We start from the raw sequence: 19706 nt of genomic DNA, 5'->3' as shown, positions 1-19706 counted from the left end.
GGTGGCTGAGAAGAAGTTGGGGGGGGGGGAAGTGGTTTTGGGGGGCTGGGGGGGGGGAGGAGGAGCTGGGGGAGGGATTTGGGGGGGCTGGGGGGGGGGAGGAGCTCGAGGAGGATTTGGGGACCCCCTAAACCGAGGGATCCGAAACTGGGGACCCCCCCAAACCAGTTGAACCCCAAAACTGGGGGGGATCCTAAACTGGGGACCCCCCGAAACCAGTTGAACCCCAAACTGGGGACCCCCCAAACCAGTTGAACCCCAAAACTGGGGGAGATCCGAAACTGGGGACCCCCCAAAACCAGTTGAACCTCAAACTGCGGACCCCCCAAACCAGTTGAACCCCAAAACTGGGAGGGATCCGAAACTGGGGACCCCCCCAAACCAGTTGAACCCCAAAACTGGGAGGGATCCTAAACTGGGGACCCCCCTAAACCAGTTGAACCCTAAACTGGGGACCCCCCAAACCCGTTGAACCCCAAACTGGGAGGGATCCTAAACTGGGGACCCCCCCAAACCAGTTGAACCCCAAAACTGGGGGGATCCTAAACTGGGGACCCCCCTAAACCAGTTGAACCCTAAACTGGGGACCCCCCAAACCCGTTGAACCCCAAACTGGGAGGGATCCTAAACTGGGGACCTCCCCAAACCAGTTGAACCTCAAACTGGGGACCCCCTAAACCAGTTGAACCCCAAAACTGGGGACCCCCCAAACCAGTTGAACCTCAAACTGGGACCCCCTAAACCAGTTGGACCCCAAAACTGGGGGGGATCCTAAACTGGGGACCCCCCCAAACCAGTTGAACCCCAAAACTGGGAGGGATCCGAAACTGGGGACCCCCCCAAACCAGTTGAACCCCAAAACTGGGGGGATCCTAAACTGGGGACCCCCCCAAACCAGTTGAACCCCAAAACTGGGGGGATCCTAAACTGGGGACCCCCCTAAACCAGTTGAACCCTAAACTGGGGACCCCCCAAACCCGTTGAACCCCAAACTGGGAGGGATCCTAAACTGGGGACCTCCCCAAACCAGTTGAACCTCAAACTGGGGACCCCCTAAACCAGTTGAACCCCAAAACTGGGGACCCCCCAAACCAGTTGAACCTCAAACTGGGACCCCCTAAACCAGTTGGACCCCAAAACTGGGAGGGATCCGAAACTGGGGACCCCCCCAAACCAGTTGAACCCCAAAACTGGGAGGGATCCGAAACTGGGGACCCCCCCAAACCAGTTGAACCCCAAAACTGGGGGGGATCCTAAACTGGGGACCCCCCCAAACCAGTTGAACCTCAAACTGGGGACCCCCCAAACCAGTTGAACCCCAAAACTGGGAGGGATCCTAAACTGGGGACCCCCCTAAACCAGTTGAACCTCAAACTGGGGACCCCCCAAACCAGTTGAACCCCAAACTGGGGGGGATCCGAAACTGGGGACCCCCCAAAACCAGTTGAACCTCAAACTGGGGACCCCCTAAACCAGTTGAAGCCCAAAACTGGGGGGGATCCTAAACTGGGGACCCCCCTAAACCAGTTGAACCCTAAACTGGGGACCCCCCAAACCCGTTGAACCCCAAACTGGGAGGGATCCTAAACTGGGGACCCCCCCAAACCAGTTGAACCCCAAACTGGGGACTCCCCAAACCAGTTGAACCCCAAAACTGGGGACCCCCCAAACCAGTTGAACCTCAAACTGGGGACCCCCTAAACCAGTTGACCCCCAAAACTGGGGTGCAATCCACCCCTCCCCCCCCAAAAAATCTGTGGGTGCCCCTCCCCCCTCCCCTCCCCCCCCCCCTTGAGGTTTTAGCAAATTTGGTGAGTTTCTAGGTTATTTTTGGCCCTCGCGGAACCGAGAGAAACGGGGGGGGGAGGGACCCGACAGAGGGGAAAAGGAAAGCGAAAGGGGGGGATTGAGAGAAAAAGGAGAAAAAGAGGAAAAAAGGGAGAAATTGAGAAAAAAAGGGAGAAATTGAGCAAAAAAAGGGAGAAATTGAGGAAAAAAAGGGAAGAAATTCAGGAAAAAAAAGGAGAAATGGAGCAAAAAGGGGAGAAATGGAGAAAAAATGGGAGAAATTGAGCAAAAAGGGGGAGAAATTGAGGAAAAACGGGAGAAATGGAGCAAATAGGAGGAGAAATTGAGCAAAAATGGGGAGAAATTGAGGAAAAAGGGTGAGAAATTGAGCAAAAATAGGAGAAATTGAGCAAAAAAAGGGAAGAAATTCAGCAAAAAAAGGAGAAATGGAGCAAAAAGGGGAGAAATAGAGCAAAAAGGGGAGAAATTGAGCAAAAAAAGGAAAGAAATTGAGGAAAAAAGGGAGAAATTGAGCAAAAAAAGGGAGAAATTGAGGAAAAAAAGGGAGAAATAGAGCAAAAAGGGGAGAAATTGAGCAAAAAAAGGGAAGAAATTCAGGAAAAAAAAAGGAGAAATGGAGCAAAAAGGGAAGAAATGGAGAAAAAATGGGAGAAATTGAGCAAAAAGGGGGAGAAATTGAGGAAAAAGGGTGAGAAATGGAGCAAAAATAGGAGAAATTGAGCAAAAAAAGGGAAGAAATTCAGCAAAAAAAGGAGAAATGGAGCAAAAAGGGGAGAAATAGAGCAAAAAGGGGAGAAATTGAGCAAAAAAAGGAAAGAAATTGAGGAAAAAAGGGAGAAATTGAGCAAAAAAGAGGAGAAATTGAGCAAAAAAAAGGGAGAAATAGAGCAAAAAAAGGGAGGAATAGAGCAAAAAGGGGAGAAATTGAGCGAAAAAGTGAAAAATGGAGCAAAAAAGGGGAGAAATTGAGAAAAAAGGGAGAAATGAAGCAAAAAGGGGGAGAAATTGAGCAAAAAGGGGAGAAATTGAGCAAAAAAAGGAAAGAAATTGAGCAAAAAAAGGGAGAAAGGGAGCAAAAACAGGAGAAATTGAGCAAAAAAGGGGAGAAATTGAGAAAAAAGGGAGAAATGGAGCAAATAGGAGGAGAAATGGAGCAAAAATGGGGAGAAATGGAGCAAAAATGGAAGAAATTGAGAAAAAAGGGGAGAAATGGAGCAAAAAAGGGGAGAAATTGAGCAAAAAAAGGGAGAAATGGAGCAAAAAAGGGGAGAAATTGAGCAAAAAAAGGGAGAAATGGAGCAAAAAAAGGGAGAAATGGAGCAAAAAAGGGAGAAATTGAGAAAAAAGGGAGAAATTGAGCAAAAAAGGGGAGAAATTGAGTAAAAAAAGGGAGAAATTGAGCAAAAAAGGAGAGAAATGGAGAAAAAAAGGGAGAAATTGAGCAAAAAAAGGAAAGAAATTGAGGAAAAAAGGGAGAAATGGAGCAAAAAAGGGGAGAAATAGAGCAAAAAAGGGGAGAAATTGAGCAAAAAAAGGGAAGAAATTCAGCAAAAACAGGTGAAATTGAGCAAAAAGGGAAGAAATCGAGAAAAAATGGAGAAATTGAGCAAAAAGGGAAGAAATTCAGCAAAAAAAGGAGAAATGGAGCAATAATGGGAGAAAAGGAGCAAAAATGGGAGAAATTGAGCAAAAAAAGGGAAGAAATGGAGAAAAAAGGGAGAAATGGAGCAAAAAGGGGAGAAATTGAGCAAAAAGGGGAGAAATGGAGAAAAAATGGGAGAAATCGAGCAAAAAAGGGAAGAAATTCAGCAAAAAAAGGAGAAATTGAGCAATAATGGGAGAAATTGAGCAAAAAAAGGGAGAAATTGAGCAAAAAGGGGAGAAATGGAGCAAAAAGGGGGAGAAATGGAGCGAAAATGGGAGAAATTGAGCAAAAAAAGGGGAGAAATGGAGCAAAAAGGGGAGAAATTGAGCAAAAATGGGGAGAAATCGAGAAAAAATGGGAGAAATTGAGAAAAAAGGGAGAAATTGAGGAAAAAAGGGAAGAAATTGAGAAAAAATGGGAGAAATTGAGCAAAAAAAGGAAAGAAATTGAGGAAAAAAGGGAGAAATGGAGCAAAAAAGAGGAGAAATTGAGCAAAAATGGGAGAAATTGAGCAAAAAAGAGGAGAAATTGAGGAAAAAGGGAGAAAGTGAGCAAAAAAGGGAGAAATAGAGCAAAAAAGAGGAGAAATTGAGCAAAAAAAGGAGAAATTGAGCAAAAATGGAAGAAAATGAGAAAAAAGGGGAGAAATGGAGCAAAAAGGGGGAGAAATTGAGCAAAAAGGGGGAGAAATGGAGCAAAAAGAGAAGAAATGGAGCAAAATAGAGGAGAAATTGAGCAAAAAGGGAAGAAATTGAGGGAAAAAGGGAGAAATGGAGCAAAAAAGGGAGAAATGGAGCAAAAAAAAAGGGAGAAATGGAGCAAAAATGGGAGAAATTGAGCAAAAAAAGGGAAGATATTGAGCAAAAAAGGGAGAAATGGAGTAAAAAAAGTGAGAAATCGAGTCGAAAGGGGAGAAATTCCCTAAAAATTCAAGAAATTGAGCAAAAAGGGGGAGAAGTTGAGGAAAAACGAGGGAAACGGAGCGAAAAAAAAGTGAGAAATTGAGTCAAAAAGGGAGAAACGGAGTAAAAATGAATAAAAACTCGAGTCCCGCGGCTCTTGTGCTTCTGGTTTATTGGCTGCGGGTGCGGGTGCCGCCCCACAGGGACCCCGAGGAGCTCCTGGGGACCTCGAGAAGCTCCTGGGGACCTTGAGAAGCTCTTGGGGACCACGAGAAGCTCTTGGGGACCTCGAGAAGCTCTTGGGGACCTTGAGAAGCTCTTGGAGACCACGAGAAGCTCTTGGAGACCACGAGAAGCTCTTGGAGACCTTGAGAAGCTCTTGGAGACCTCAAGAAGCTCTTGGGGACCTTAAGAAGCTCTTGGAGACCATGAGAAGCTCTTGGGGACCACGAGAAGCTCTTGGAGACCACAAGAAGCTCTTGGGGACCACGAGAAGCTCTTGGGGACCTCGAGAAGCTCTTGGGGATCTTGAGAAGCTCTTGGAGACCACGAGAAGATCTTGGAGACCTCGAGAAGCTCTTGGAGACCTCGAGAAGCTCTTGGAGACCTCAAGAAGCTCTTGGGGACCTTGAGAAGCTCTTGGAGACCACGAGAAGCTCTTGGAGACCTCAAGAAGCTCTTGGGGACCTTAAGAAGCTCTTGGGGACCTTGAGAAGCTCTTGGAGACCACGAGAAGCTCTTGGAGACCTTGAGAAGCTCTTGGAGACCTCAAGAAGCTCTTGGGGACCTTAAGAAGCTCTTGGAGACCATGAGAAACTCTTGGGGACCTCGAGAAGCTCTTGGAGACCTTGAGAAGCTCTTGGGGACCTCGAGAAGCTCTTGAGGACCATGAGAAGCTCTTGGAGACCTTGAGGAGCTCTTGGAGACCACGAGAAGCTCTTGGGGACCTTGAGGAGCTCTTGGAGACCTTGAGGAGCTCTTGGGGACCTTAAGAAGCTCTTGGGGACCACGAGAAGCTCTTGGAGACCACGAGAAGCTCTTGGGGACCTCGAGAAGCTCTTGGAGACCACGAGAAGCTCTTGGAGACCACGAGAAGCTCTTGGAGACCTTGAGAAGCTCTTGGGGACCTTGAGGAGCTCTTGGAGACCAGGAGAAGCTCTTGGAGACCTCGAGAAGCTCTTGGGGATCTTGAGAAGCTCTTGGAGACCTTGAGAAGCTCTTGGAGACCTTGAGAAGCTCTTGGGGACCTTGAGAAGCTCTTGGAGACCACGAGAAGCTCTTGGAGACCTCAAGAAGCTCTTGGGGATCTTGAGAAGCTCTTGGAGACCTTGAGAAGCTCTTGGGGACCTCGAGAAGCTCTTGGAGACCTTGAGAAGCTCTTGGGGACCTTGAGATGCTCTTGGGGACCTCGAGAAGCTCTTGGAGACCACGAGAAGCTCTTGGAGACCTCGAGGAGCTCTTGGAGACCTCGAGGAGCTCTTGGAGACCTCGAGGAGCTCTTGGGGACCTCGAGAAGCTCTTGGAGACCACGAGAAGCTTTTGGGGACCTCGAGAAGCTCTTGGGGACCTCGAGAAGCTCTTGGAGACCTTGAGAAGCTCTTGGAGACCACAAGAAGCTCTTGGAGACCTCGAGAAGCTCTTGGAGACCTCGAGAAGATCTTGGGGACCTTGAGAAGCTCTTGGAGACCTTAAGAAGCTCTTGGAGATCTTGAGAAGCTCTTGGAGACCTCGAGAAGCTCTTGGGGACCTCGAGAAGCTCTTGGAGACCACAAGAAGCTCTTGGAGACCACAAGAAGCTCTCGGGGACCACGAGAAGCTCTTGGAGACCACGAGAAGCTCTTGGAGACCACGAGAAGCTCTCAGTGATGTTCTTCGTGGCCTTTTTGACCTCCTGGTGACCACGCGAAGTTCTCCAGATGTTCTCCAGGTGCCCTCAGAAGCTCCAGGAGACCCCAGGGGTGGGTTGGACGGGTTCTTCGAGGAGGAACCGAGGCTGGTGGGACCTGGAGGAGCTTCTCCTCACGCGAAGAGGCGCTGGAAGCAGGGCCGGCAATAGGGCTTCCCCTCCATCTCCTGGAAGGTCCCCTCGGCCAAGGCCCCGAGGCAGAAGGTGCAGGCGAAGGGCGCGGCGGGGGGGTGGGACCTCCTGGAGAAGTGGAGCTCGCAGAAGGGGCGACCCCCGGCCTCGAAGAAGGTCCCACCCGGGAAGGGCTGGAGACACTCCTGGAAGACGCCGGAGAGGCTGGTGAGGACGTGGGATGGGGGGACACCAAGGAAAGGGGGGGACGAGGGGGGACAGAGGGGCCTTGGAGGCATCTAAGGGGGGTTTTGAGGGGTCCAAGGTGGGTTTTGGGGGTCATTTAGAAGGTTTTTGGGGTGTCCAAGGTGGCTTTGAGGACCTTGGTGGCATCTAAGGGGGCTTTTGGGGTGCCTCAAGGTGGGTTCTTGGAGGTTTTGGGGTGTCCAAGGTGGCTTTGAAGACCTTGGTGGCATCTCAGGGGGCTTCTGGGGTGCCTCAAGGTGGGTTCTTGGAGGTTTTTGGGGTGTCCAAGGTGGCTTTGAGGCCCTTGGAGGCATCTAAGGGGGCTTCTGGGGTGCCTCAAGGTGGGTTCTTGGAGGTTTTGAGGTGTCCAAGGTGGCTTTGAGGCCCTTGGAGGCATCTCAGGGGGCTTTTGGGTTGCCTCAAGGTGGGTTCTTGGAGGTTTTGAGGTGTCCAAGGTGGCTTTGAGGCCCTTGGAGGCATCTCAGGGGGCTTCTGGGGTGCCTCAAGGTGGGTTCTTGGAGGTTTTGGGGGGTCCAAGGTGGCTTTGAAGACCTTGGTGGCATCTAAGGGGGCTTCTGGGGTGCCTCAAGGTGGGTTCTTGGAGGTTTTGAGGGGTCCAAGGTGGCTTTGAGGCCCTTGGAGGCATCTCAGGGGGCTTCTGGGGAGATGGGGGTGGCCAGCAGGGGTGGGAAGGTCCTCACGGAGCAGACGAAGCAGTCCGGGTGCCAGAGGCCGTCGAGGGCGGAGACGAAGGTGTCGAGGACGGGACCTCCACACGCCCGACAGCGGCTGGAGAAGAGCTCGGAGAAGTCCTCCCGGCAGAAGGGCCGCCCCTCCCGCTCCAGGAAGCCTGGAGGAGATGGAGATGGAGATGGAGATGGAGGAGATGGAGGAGATGGAGGAGATGGAGGAGATGGAGATGGAGATGGAGATGGAGATGGAGATGGAGATGGAGATGGAGATGGAGATGGAGATGGAGATGATGGAGATGGAGATGATGGAGATGGAGATGATGGAGATGGAGATGATGGAGATGGAGATGATGGAGATGGAGATGATGGAGATGGAGATGGAGATGGAGATGGAGATGGAGATGATGGAGATGGAGGAGATGGAGATGGAGATGGAGGAGATGGAGATGGAGGAGATGGAGATGGAGGAGATGGAGATGGAGGAGATGGAGATGATGGAGATGGAGGAGATGGAGATGGAGAAGATGGAGATGGAGAAGATGGAGATGGAGAAGATGGAGATGGAGAAGATGGAGATGGAGATGGAGGAGATGGAGATGGAGAAGATGGAGATGATGGAGATGATGGAGATGGAGATGGAGGAGATGGAGGAGATGGAGGAGATGGAGATGGAGATGATGGAGATGGAGATGGAGAAGATGGAGATGGAGATGGAGATGGAGGAGATGGAGATGGAGGAGATGGAGATGGAGATGGAGGAGATGGAGATGGAGATGGAGATGGAGATAGAGGAGGTGGAGGAGATGGAGATGGAGGAGGGGATGGTGATGGAGATGGAGGAGATGGAGATGGAGGAGATGGAGGAGATGGAGATGATGGAGATGGAGGAGATGGAGGAGATGGAGGAGATGGAGATGGAGGAGATGGAGATGGAGATGGAGATGGAGATGGAGAAGATGGAGATGATGGAGATGATGGAGATGGAGCCACCCACCCTCCTCTCCGAAGGGTTTTCCGCACTTGACGCAGCAGAAGTGCTCGGGGTGCCAGGTCTTCTCCAGCGCCGTCACCATTCGCTGGGGTCGGACGGGGTTGAGGAGGAGGAGGAGGAGACGTCGTCCCCCCCCTCCCCGGGTCCCACCACCCCAGGTTCTCCCTAGGAGGTCCCGTGGCCTCGAGGAGATCCCGTGGGCCCCAGGTTCCTCCTAGAGGAACCCATGGACCACTGGAAGGTCCCACCACCCCCTAGAAGGTCCCTTAGAGCCACTAGAAGGTCCCACCAGCCCCTAGAAGGTCCCTTAGAGCCACTAGAAGGTCCCACCAGCCCCTAGAAGGTCCCTTAGAGCCACTAGAAGGTCCCACCAGCCACCCCAGAAGGTCCCACCACCCCCTAGAAGGTCCCAGGAGCCCCCCAGAAGGTCCCACCAGCCCCCCCAGAAGGTCCCACCAGCCCCCTAGAAGGTCCCACCAACCCTCTAGAAGGTCCCACCAACCCTCTAGAAGGTCCCATGGAGCCCAGAAGGTCCCACCAGCCCCTAGAAGATCCCATGGCCCCCCAGAAGGTCCCATCACCCCAGGTTCTCCTAGAAGATCCCAAGGCCTCCTGGAGATCCCATGGGCCCCAGGTTCCTCCTAGAAGATCCCATGGAGCCCAGAAGGTCCCACCACCCCCTAGAAGATCCCATGGAGCCCAGAAGGTCCCCGGGACCCACGCCGAGGATGGGTTGGGCGCAGAGGGCGCAGCGTGGAGAGAAGAGGCTCCCGTAGTCGCGGGGGCAGTAGAGGACCCCGTCCTTCTCGCAGAAGCCACCTCCGCCCGCCAGGTCCACCCCGCAGCGGCCGCAGGAGAAGTGCTCGGGGTGCCACGCGAGGCCCAGCGCCCGCACCGCCTGGAGAAGACACCGGGAGGTCACCCCAGGCCCTTGGTGGCATCTCAGGGGGCTTCTGGGGTGCCTCAAGGGGGGTTCTTGGAGGTTCTGAGGGGTCCAGGGTGGCTTTGAGGCCCTTGGAGGCATCTCAGGGGGCTTCTGGGGTGCCTCAAGGTGGGTTCTTGGAGGTTTTGGGGGGTCCAGGGTGGCTTTGAGGCCCTTGGAGGCATCTCAGGGGGCTTCTGGGGTGCCTCAAGGTGGGTTCTTGGAGGTTTGGGGGGGTCCAAGGTGGCTTTGAGGCCCTTGGAGGCATCTAAGGGGGCTTCTGGGGTGCCTCAAGGTGGGTTCTTGGAGGTTTTGGGGGATCCAAGGTGGCTTTGAGGCCCTTGGAGGCATCTCAGGGGGCTTCTGGGGTGGCTTTTGGGGGTCATTTAGAAGGTTTTGGGGGGTCCAAGGTGGCTTTGAGGACCTTGGTGGCATCTCAGGGGGCTTCTGGGGTGCCTCAAGGTGGGTTCTTGGAGGTTTTGGGGGGTCCAAGGTGGCTTTGAAGACCTTGGTGGCATCTAAGGGGGCTTCTGGGGTGCCTCAAGGTGGGTTCTTGGAGGTTTTGAGGGATCTAAGGTGGCTCTGAGGCCCTTGGAGGCATCTCAGGGGGCTTCTGGGGTGCCTCAAGGTGGGTTCTTGGAGGTTTGGGGGGTCCAAGGTGGCTTTGAGGCCCTTGGTGGCATCTAAGGGGGCTTCTGGGGTGCCTCAAGGTGGGTTCTTGGAGGTTTTGGGGCCACTAAGGTGGCTTTGAGGCACTTGGAGGCATCTAAGGGGGCTTCTGGGGTGCCTCAAGGTGGGTTCTTGGAGGTTTTGGGGCCACCAAGGTGGTTTTTGGGGTCATTTAGAAGGTTTTTTGGTGTCCAGGGTGGTTTTTGGGGTCATTTAGAAGGTTTAGAGGTGCCCAGGGTGGGTTCGGGGGGGTCATTTTGGAGGTTCCTCGAGGTTCTCCAACCCACCTTGCCCGCGATGGGCTTGTGACACGCCCCGCAGACGCCCTTGGAGCCCGTGGGGACCCCTTGGCGGCTCAGATCCTCCTGGAGAAGCTCCAGCATGGCCTCCAGGTTCTTCTCCTCAGGAACCACCTTCTTGGGGGGCACCTGGAGGTGGGAGAAGACCCCGATGGAGACCCCGGAGGAGACGAGAAGAAACCTCCCGACCCCGCAACAAGGACTCACGGATCGTTGGAGGTGGAAGTCGGAGAGCGAGGCCATCAGCTTGTCCAGCTCCTGGGTGGCCGAGGTGGCCGAGGAGGTCCCCGACCTGGTTTTTGGGGTCACGCAGAAGGTTCGAGGTGGAGACGGTGGCCACCACCAAGTTCTCGGCTTCTCCTCAGCGTCACCTCCAGGTTTTTTTGGGGGAAAACCTCAATTTTTGGGGGGCACGAGGACCTCACTCACCTCGGTGGGGGGGGAGACCTCTTGACTTCGGCTTCTTCTGGCGCCTCCTTCTTCTTCGGCCCCTCCAGGAGCTCATCTGGGGGGGGTTTGGGGTCACCAAGGTGGGTTTTGGGGTCTCCAAGGTGAGTTTTGGGGTCATCAAGGTGAGTTTTGGGGTCTCCAAGGTGGATTTTGGGGTCACCACGATGGTTTTGGGGGTCTCCAAGGTGGGTTTGGGGTCTCCAAGGTGGGTTTTGGGGTCCTCAAGGTGGGTTTTGGGGTCATCAAGATGGTTTTGGTGTCCCCAGGGGGAGTTTTGGGGTCTCCAAGGTGGTTTTGGGGGTCACCAAGGTGGGTTTGGGGTCTCCAAGGTGGGTTTGGGGGTCACCAAGGTGGGTTTATGTGGTCATCAAGGTGGGTTTATGTGGTCATCAAGGTGGGTTTTGGGGTCACCAAGGTGGGTTTTGGGGTCTCCAAGGTGGATTTGGGGTCATCAAGGTGGGTTTTGGGGTCTCCAAGGTGGGTTTGGGGTCTCCAAGGTGGGTTTGGGGGTCACCAAGGTGGGTTTATGTGGTCATCAAGGTGGGTTTTGAGGTCAACAAGGTGGGTTTTGGGGTCACCAAGGTGGGTTTTGGGGTCACCAAGGTGGGTTTTGGGTCTCCTAGGTGGGTTTGGGGGTCTCCAAGGTGGGTTTGGGGTCCTTACCTGCCAGGCTGCTCTGGGTGACACTCAGGTCCCTCAGGAGTCGCTCGAGGTCCCCGAGGTCGGGGGGGACGCGGGGGGGACGCGGCTTCTGCACCGAGCTGGGGGGGGGGGACCCCAAGGTCCCCAAGGGGCCCTTGATGTCCCGGAGGGGCCCCCCATGTCCCCAAGGCCCCACCTGGGACCTCCAAGGTCCCTCCAAGGTCCCCTAGGTGCCCCCCATGTCCCCAAGGTCCCAACTGTGACCTCCAAGGTCCCACCAAGGTCCCACCAAGGTGCCCCCCATGTCCCCAAGGTCCCTCCTGTGACCTCCAAGGTCCCTTCAAGGTCCCTCCAAGGTCCTCAAGATCCCTCCAAGGTCCCTCCAAGGTCCCCAAGGTGCCCCCCATGTCCCCAAGGTCCCAACTGTGACCTCCAAGGTCCCTTCAAGGTCCCTCCAAGGTCCTCAAGATCCCTCCAAGGTCTCTCCAGGGTCCCTCCTGTGACCTCCAAGGTTCCTCTAAGGTCCTCAAGATCCCTCCAAGGTCCCCAAGGTGCCCCCCATGTCCCCAAGGTCCCAACGGTGACCTCCAAGGTCCCTCCAAGGTCCCTCCAAGGTCCCCAAGGTGCCCCCCATGTCCCCAAGGTCCCACCTGTGACCTCCAAGGTCCCTCCAAGGTCCCTCCAAGGTCCTCAGGATCCCTCCAAGATCCCTCCAAGGTCCCCAAGGTGCCCCCCATATCCCCAAGGTCCCTCCTGTGACCTCCAAGGTCTCTTCAAGGTCCCTCCAAGGTCCCTCCAAGGTCCTCAAGGTCCCTCCAAGGTGCCCCCCATGTCCCCAAGGTCCCTCCTGTGACCTCCAAGGTCCCTCCAAGGCCCTCAAGATCCCTCCAAGGTCCCTCCAAGGTCCTCAAGATCCCTCCAAGGTCTCTCCAGGGTCCCTCCTGTGACCTCCAAGGTTCCTCTAAGGTTCCCAAGATCCCTCTAAGGTCCCCAAGGTGACCCCCATGTCCCCAAGGTCCCCAAGATCCCTCCAAGGTCCCTCCAAGGTCCCCAAGATCCCTCCAAGATCCCCGAGGTGCCCCCCACGTCCCCAAGGTCCCTCCCAGGTGTCCCCGTGTCCCTCGTACCTGTAGAGCTCCTCGAGGTCCCCCCCCGGCACCTGGAGCCACCGTGTCGAGGACAACGAGGACGGGGACGTCGGTCACCTCCAGGGTCCCCACCCCTGGGCTCCTCCCGGTGTCCCCAACGTCCCCAAATCCCACGGGGACACTGGCCACCCCCCCATCTCCAACCCCCGCGGCCCCAGGGTCCTCAAGGTCCTCCAAGACCCTCCTGTGGCCCCAAGATCCTCCACGTCCCCAAGGTCCCTGAAGACCCCGAGGTCCTTGAAGACCCCGAGGTCCCTCATGGCTCCAAGAGTCCCAAAGCCACTCAAGGTCCCCAAGGTCCCCAACATCTCCAAAGCCCCCGAGGTCCTCCAGGTCCCCAAAGCCTCCGGAGACCCCAAGATCCTCCACGTCCCCAAGGTCTCCAACATCTCCAAAGCCCCCGAGGTCCTTGAAGACCCCGAGGTCCCTCAAGGCTCCAAGAGTCCCAAAGCCACTCAAGGTCCCCAAGGTCTCCAGCATCTCCAAAGCCCCCGAGGTCCCCCATGTCCCCAAAGCCTCCAGAGACCCCAAGGTTCTCCAGTGTCTCCTCACCGAGCCGTAGGGGGGTGGGGGGGGGCGAGGAGGGTCCCCCCCGGGGGCCACGTCCGGGTCCGTCAGCAGCACCGGGCGCCGGGCCAGGTGGGAGGTTGTGGCGTCCAGGTGAGCCAGGAGGGCGTCTGGGGCGGGCAGGAGCATCAGAACCCGAGGAGAACCTCAGCACATCCCACCCAGGACCCTCAGAACCCACCCAGGACCCTCAGGACCCTTGAAGAACCTCATCAGATCCCACCCAGGACCCTCAGATCCCACCCAGGAGCATCAGAACCCACCCAGGACCCTCAGAACCCTCGAAGAACCTCATCAGACCCCACCCAGGAGCAGCAGAACCCACCCAGGAGCAGCAGAACCCACCCAGGACCCTCAGAACCCTTGAAGAACCTCATCAGACCCCACCCAGGAGCAGCAGACCCCACGCAGGAGCATCAGATCCCACCCAGGAGCAGCAGACCCCACCCAGGAGCATCAGGACCCATGAAGAACCTCATCAGATCCCACCCAGGAGCAGCAGATCCCACCCAGGACCCTCAGATCCCACCCAGGAGCATCAGAACCCATGAAGAACCTCATCAGATCCCACCCAGGACCCTCAGAACCCACCCAGGAGCATCAGAACCCTTGAGGAACCTCATCAGATCCCACCCAGGACCAGCAGATCCCACCCAGGACCCTCAGAACCCACCCAGGACCCTCAGAACCCACCCAGGACCCTCAGATCCCACCCAGGACCCTCAGAACCCACCCAGGAGCATCAGAACCCTTGAGGAACCTCATCAGATCCCACCCAGGACCCTCAGAACCCACCCAGGACCCTCAGATCCCACCCAGGACCCTCAGAACCCACCCAGGAGCATCAGAACCCTTGAGGAACCTCATCAGATCCCACCCAGGACCCTCAGAACCCACCCAGGACCCTCAGAACCCACCCAGGACCCTCAGAACCCTTGAAGAACCTCATCAGACCCCACCCAGGAGCAGCAGAACTCATGAAGAACCTCATCAGACCCCACCCAGGAACAGCAGATCCCACCCAGGACCCTCAGAACCCATGAAGAACCTCATCAGATCCCACCCAGGAGCAGCAGATCCCACCCAGGACCCTCAGATCCCACCCAGGACCCTCAGGACCCATGAAGAACCTCATCAGATCCCACCCAGGAGCATCAGAACCCTTGAAGAACCTCATCAGATCCCACTCAGGACCCTCAGAACCCACCCAGGACCCTCAGGACCCATGAAGAACCTGATTCAGCAGCTACTCAGCACCACCCAGAACTTCATCCAGGACTATCCAGCACCCTCAGACCCTCACCCAGCACCATCAGAACCTCATCCAGCACCACCAGGACCCTCAGGACCCACTCAGCACCCTCCAGAACTTCATCCAGGACCATCCAGCACCACCCAGAACTTCATCCAGGAGCATCAGGACCACCAGGACCCACCCAGCACCATCCAGAACTTCATCCAGCACCATCCAGCACCCTCAGACCCTCACCCAGCACCATCAGAACCTCATCCAGCACCACCAGGACCCACTCAGCACCATCTAGAACCTCACCCAGCACCATCAGGACCGACCAGCATCATCCAGAACTCACTCAGCACCACCAGGACCCACTCAGCACCACCCAGAACTTCAACCAGCACCACCAGAAGGTGCTCAGCACCATCAGAACCTCATCCAGCACCATCAGGACCCACTCAGCATCATCCCGAACCTCATCCAGCACCATCCAGGACCATCCAGAACCTCATCCAGGACCAACCAGCATCATCCAGGACCCACTCAGCACCATCAGGACCCACTCAGCACCATCCAGAACCTCATCCAGCACCACCAGGACCCTCAGGACCCTCTCAGCACCACCCAGAACTTCATCCAGGACCACCAGAAGGTGCTCAGCACCATCAGAATCGCATCCAGCACCATCAGGACCCACACAGCACCATCCAGAACATCATCCAGGACCCTCAGGACTCACTCAGCACCATCCAGAACTTCAACCAGGACCACCAGGACGTGTTCAGCACCATCAGAACCGCATCCAGGACCCTCAGGACCCACTCAGCACCACCCAGAACTTCATCCAGCACCACCAGGACCCACTCAGCACCACCAGGACCATCCAGAACTTCATCCAGGACCACCAGAAGGTGCTCAGCACCATCAGAACTTCATCCAGGACCATCAGGATCCATCCAGCACCATCCAGGACCCACAGGACCCGCTCAGCACCACCCCGAACTTCATCCAGCACCACCAGGACCATCAGGACCCACCAGGACCATCCAGAACTTCATCCAGCACCATCAGGAGCCACTCAGCACCCCCTAGAAGCTCATCCAGCACCACCAGGACCCTCAGGACCCACTCAGCACCATCAGAACTTCATCCAGGACCCTCAGGACTCACTCAGCACCACCCAGAACTTCATCCAGCACCACCAGGACCCATTCAGCACCATCCAGAACCTCATCCAGCACCATCAGGACCCACCCAGCACCATCCAGCACCTTATCCAGGACCACCAGGACCCACTCAGCACCTCATACAGGACCATCCAGCACCACCTAGAACCTCATCCAGGACCATCAGGACCCACTCAGCACCATCTAGAACCTCATCCAGCACCACCAGGAACCTCAGGACCCACTCAGCACCATCTAGAACTTCATCCAGGACCATCAGGACCATCCGGAACTCCATCCAGGACCCTCAGAACTCACTCAGCACCATCCAGAACTTCATCCAGCACCACCAGGACCCACTCAGCACCATCCAGAACTTCATCCAGCACCACCAGAAGGTGCTCAGCACCATCAGAACCTCATCCAGGACCCTCAGGACTCACTCAGCATCATCCAGAACTTCATCCAGGACCACCAGAAGGTGCTCAGCACCATCAGAACTTCATCCAGGACCATCAGGATCCATCCAGCACCATCCAGGACCCACTCAGCACCACCAGGACCATCCAGAACTTCATCCAGCACCACCAGGACCCCCCAAAACTTCCTCCAGGACCCTCCAGCCCCCTCAGACCCTCACCCAGCACCATCAGGCCCCCCCCGCCTCCTTCCAGAACTTTCCTGGGGTCTCCCGGACAGACAGACAGACAGAGGGGTGGAGGGCCAGACGGCCGGAGGGGCCTCACCCAGCTCGTCCATGGCGGCTGCGGGTGACGTGGGACCCGCCGAGGGCCACAGCTGCCCTTGTATGGAAGATTCCGGAGAGAATCGCGGGGGGGCTGGAGATCCAGGGGGGCCTGGATCTGGGGGGGCCAAGGGGGTCCTGGATCTGGGGGCCAAGAGGGTCCTGGATCTGGGGGCCAAGGGGGTCCTGGGTCTGGGGGGGCCAAGGGGGTCCTGGGGCTGGGGGTCAAGAGGGTCCTGGATCTGGGGGTCAAGAGGGTCCCGGGGCTGGGGGTCAAGAGGGTCCTGGATCTGGGGGTCAAGAGGGTCCTGGGTCTGGGGGCCAAGAGGGTCCTGGGTCTGGGGGGCCAAGAGGGTCCTGGGGCTGGGGGTCAAGAGGGTCCTGGGGCTGGGGGTCAAGAGGGTCCTGGGGCTGGGGGTCTATGAGGGTCTGGGGGGCCAAGAGGGTCCTGGGTCTGGGGTCCAAGAGGGTCCTGGGGCTGGAGATCCAGGGGGTCCTGGGTCTGGGGGTCTATGAGGGTCTGGGGGGCCAAGAGGGTCCTGGGTCTGGGGTCCAAGAAGGTCCCGGGGCTGGAGATCCAGGGGGTCCTGGGTCTGGGGGTTCATGAGGTTCCTGGATCAGGGGGGGCCAAGAGGGTCCTGGGTCTGGGGGTCAAGAGGGTCCTGGGGCTGGAGATCCAGGGGGTCCTGGGTCTGGGGGGCCAAGAGGGTCCTGGGGCTGGGGGGCCAAGAGGGTCCTGGGGCTGGAGATCCAGGGGGTCAAGGGTCTGGGGGTCTATGAGGGTCCTGGGGGGCCAAGAGGGTCCTGGATCTGGGGGCCAAGAGGGTCCTGGGGTGCCAAGAGGGTCCTGGATCTGGGGGCCAAGAGCGTCCTGGGGTGCCAAGAGGGTCCTGGATCTGGGGGCCAAGAGCGTCCTGGGTCTGGGGGGCCAAGAGGGTCCCGGGGCTGGAGATCCAGGGGGTCCTGGGGCTGGGGGCCAAGAGGGTCCTGGGGGGCCAAGAGGGTCTTGGATCGGGGGGGGGCCAAGAGCGTCCTGGGTCTGGGGGCCAAGAGGGTCCTGGGGTGCCAAGAGGGTCCTGGATCTGGGGGCCAAGAGGGTCCTGGGGTGCCAAGAGGGTCCTGGATCTGGGGGCCAAGAGCGTCCTGGGGTGCCAAGAGGGTCCTGGATCTGGGGGCCAAGAGCGTCCTGGGTCTGGGGGGTCAAGAGGGTCCCGGGGCTGGAGATCCAGGGGGTCCTGGGTCTGGGGGCCAAGAGGGTCCTGGGGGTCCAAGAGGGTCCTGGGGCTGGAGATCCAGGGGGTCCTGGGGCTGGGGGCCAAGAGGGTCCTGGGGGGCCAAGAGGGTCTTGGATCGGGGGGGGGCCAAGAGGGTCCTGGGGCTGGAGATCCAGGAGGTCCTGGGTCTGGGGGTTCATGAGGGTCCTGGATCTGGGGGCCAAGAGGGTCCTGGATCTGGGGGCCAAGAGGGTCCTGGGGCTGGAGATCCAGGAGGGTCCTGGGTCTGGGGGCCAAGAGGGTCCTGGATCTGGGGGCCAAGAGGGTCCTGGATCTGGGGGTCAAGACGGTCCTGGGTCTGGGGGCCAAGAGGGTCCTGGGTCTGGGGGCCAAGACGGTCCTGGGTCTGGGGGCCAAGAGGGTCCTGGGTCTGGGGGCCAAGACGGTCCTGGGTCTGGGGGGCCAAGAGGGTCCTGGATCTGGGGTCCAAGAGGGTCCTGGATCTGGGGGCCAGGGGGTCCTGGGGCTGGGGGTCAAGAGGGTCCTGGGTCTGGGGGTCCAAGAGGGTCCTGGGTCTGGGGGGCCAAGAGGGTCCTGGGGGGGCCAAGAGGGTCCTGGATCAGGGGGTCAAGAGGGTCCTGGGTCTGGGGGCCAAGAGGGTCCTGGATCTGGGGGGGCCAAGAGGGTCCTGGATCTGGGGGTCAAGAGGGTCCTGGGTCTGGGGGCCAAGAGGGTCCTGGATCTGGGGGGGCCAAGAGGGTCCTGGATCTGGGGGCCAAGAGGGTCCTGGGGGGGCCAAGAGGGTCCTGGATCAGGGGGGCCAGGAGGGTCCCGGGGGGCCAAGAGGGTCCTGGATCTGGGGGGCAAGAGGGTCCTGGATCTGGGGGCCAGGGGGTCCTGGGTCTGGGGGGCCAAGAGGGTCCTGGGTCTGGGGGCCAAGAGGGTCCTGGGTCTGGGGGGCCAAGAGGGTCCTGGATCTGGGGTCCAAGAGGGTCCTGGGGGCCAAGAGGGTCCTGGGGCTGGGGGTCAAGAGGGTCCTGGGGCTGGGGGTCTATGAGGGTCTGGGGGGCCAAGAGGGTCCTGGGTCTGGGGGCCAAGAGGGTCCTGGGTCTGGGGGTCAAGAGGGTCCTGGGTCTGGGGGGCCAAGAGGGTCCTGGGGGGGCCAAGAGGGTCCTGGATCAGGGGGTCAAGAGGGTCCTGGGTCTGGGGGCCAAGAGGGTCCTGGACCTGGGGGGGCCAAGAGGGTCCTGGATCTGGGGGCCAAGAGGGTCCTGGGGGGGCCAAGAGGGTCCTGGATCAGGGGGGCCAGGAGGGTCCCGGGGGGCCAAGAGGGTCCTGGATCTGGGGGGCAAGAGGGTCCTGGATCTGGGGGCCAGGGGGTCCTGGGTCTGGGGGGCCAAGAGGGTCCTGGGTCTGGGGGCCAAGAGGGTCCTGGGTCTGGGGGGCCAAGAGGGTCCTGGATCTGGGGGGCAAGAGGGTCCTGGATCTGGGGGCCAGGGGGTCCTGGGTCTGGGGGGCCAAGAGGGTCCTGGGTCTGGGGGCCAAGAGGGTCCTGGGTCTGGGGGGCCAAGAGGGTCCTGGATCTGGGGTCCAAGAGGGTCCTGGGGGCCAAGAGGGTCCTGGGGCTGGGGGTCAAGAGGGTCCTGGGGCTGGGGGTCTATGAGGGTCTGGGGGGCCAAGAGGGTCCTGGGTCTGGGGGCCAAGAAGGTCCCGGGGCTGGAGATCCAGGGGGTCCTGGGTCTGGGGGCCAAGAGGGTCCTGGGGGACCAAGAGGGTCCCGGGGCTGGAGATCCAGGGGGTCCTGGGTCTGGGGGCCAAGAGGGTCCTGGGTCTGGAGATCCAGGGGGTCCTGGGTCTGGGGGCCAAGAGGGTCCTGGGGCTGGGGGGCCAAGGGGGTCCTGGGGCTGGAGATCCAGGGGGTCCTGGGGCTGGGGGTCTATGAGGGTCCTGGGGCTGGGGGGCCAAGAGGGTCCTGGGTCTGGGGGCCAAGAGGGTCCTGGGGCTGGAGATCCAGGGGGTCCTGGGGCTGGGGGTCTATGAGGGTCCTGGGTCTGGGGGTCAAGAGGGTCCTGGGTCTGGGGGGCCAAGAGGGTCCTGGGTCTGGGGTCCAAGAAGGTCCCGGGGCTGGAGATCCAGGGGGTCCTGGGTCTGGGGGCCAAGAGGGTCCTGGGGGACCAAGAGGGTCCCGGGGCTGGAGATCCAGGGGGTCCTGGGTCTGGGGGGCCAAGAGGGTCCTGGGTCTGGGGGCCAAGAGGGTCCCGGGGCTGGAGATCCAGGGGGTCCTGGGGGTCAAGAGGGTCCTGGGTCTGGGGGGCCAAGAGGGTCCTGGGTCTGGGGGTTCATGA

At 58.3% G+C, this 19706-nt stretch overlaps 1 protein-coding gene across 26 annotated transcripts; it reads right to left on the bottom strand.

Annotated features, from left to right (window-relative positions):
• Positions 1-4511: 4511 nt before the first annotated feature.
• Positions 4512-16175, bottom strand: TGFB1I1 (transforming growth factor beta 1 induced transcript 1). 26 transcript variants are annotated; one of them, XM_069882196.1, is made up of 14 exons: positions 16149-16175; positions 12985-13109; positions 12412-12443; positions 11306-11403; positions 10622-10697; positions 10400-10484; positions 10181-10321; positions 9024-9200; positions 8306-8387; positions 7321-7469; positions 5944-6579; positions 4784-5903; positions 4644-4663; positions 4512-4603 (listed from the first exon to the last, which is right to left on the bottom strand). In XM_069882196.1, exons 1-11 carry the CDS (start codon positions 16159-16161, stop codon positions 6376-6378), a joined length of 1182 nt encoding a protein of 393 aa, XP_069738297.1. In that variant the 5' UTR covers positions 16162-16175; the 3' UTR covers positions 4512-4603; positions 4644-4663; positions 4784-5903; positions 5944-6375. The 26 variants fall into 26 exon arrangements, with proteins under 26 accessions (XP_069738297.1, XP_069738277.1, XP_069738274.1 ...); XM_069882176.1 differs by having other exon boundaries at positions 4512-5643; positions 5764-5803; positions 5904-6579; XM_069882173.1 differs by having other exon boundaries at positions 4512-5743; positions 5784-5803; positions 5904-6579.
• Positions 16176-19706: the final 3531 nt, after the last annotated feature.

This window comes from Phaenicophaeus curvirostris, unplaced genomic scaffold (genome assembly GCF_032191515.1).
Source record: "Phaenicophaeus curvirostris isolate KB17595 unplaced genomic scaffold, BPBGC_Pcur_1.0 scaffold_84, whole genome shotgun sequence".
Lineage (NCBI taxonomy): Eukaryota > Metazoa > Chordata > Aves > Cuculiformes > Cuculidae > Phaenicophaeus > Phaenicophaeus curvirostris.
The sequence above is the reverse complement of the archived record's forward strand: the minus strand, read 5'-3'. Positions and strand labels throughout refer to the sequence as shown.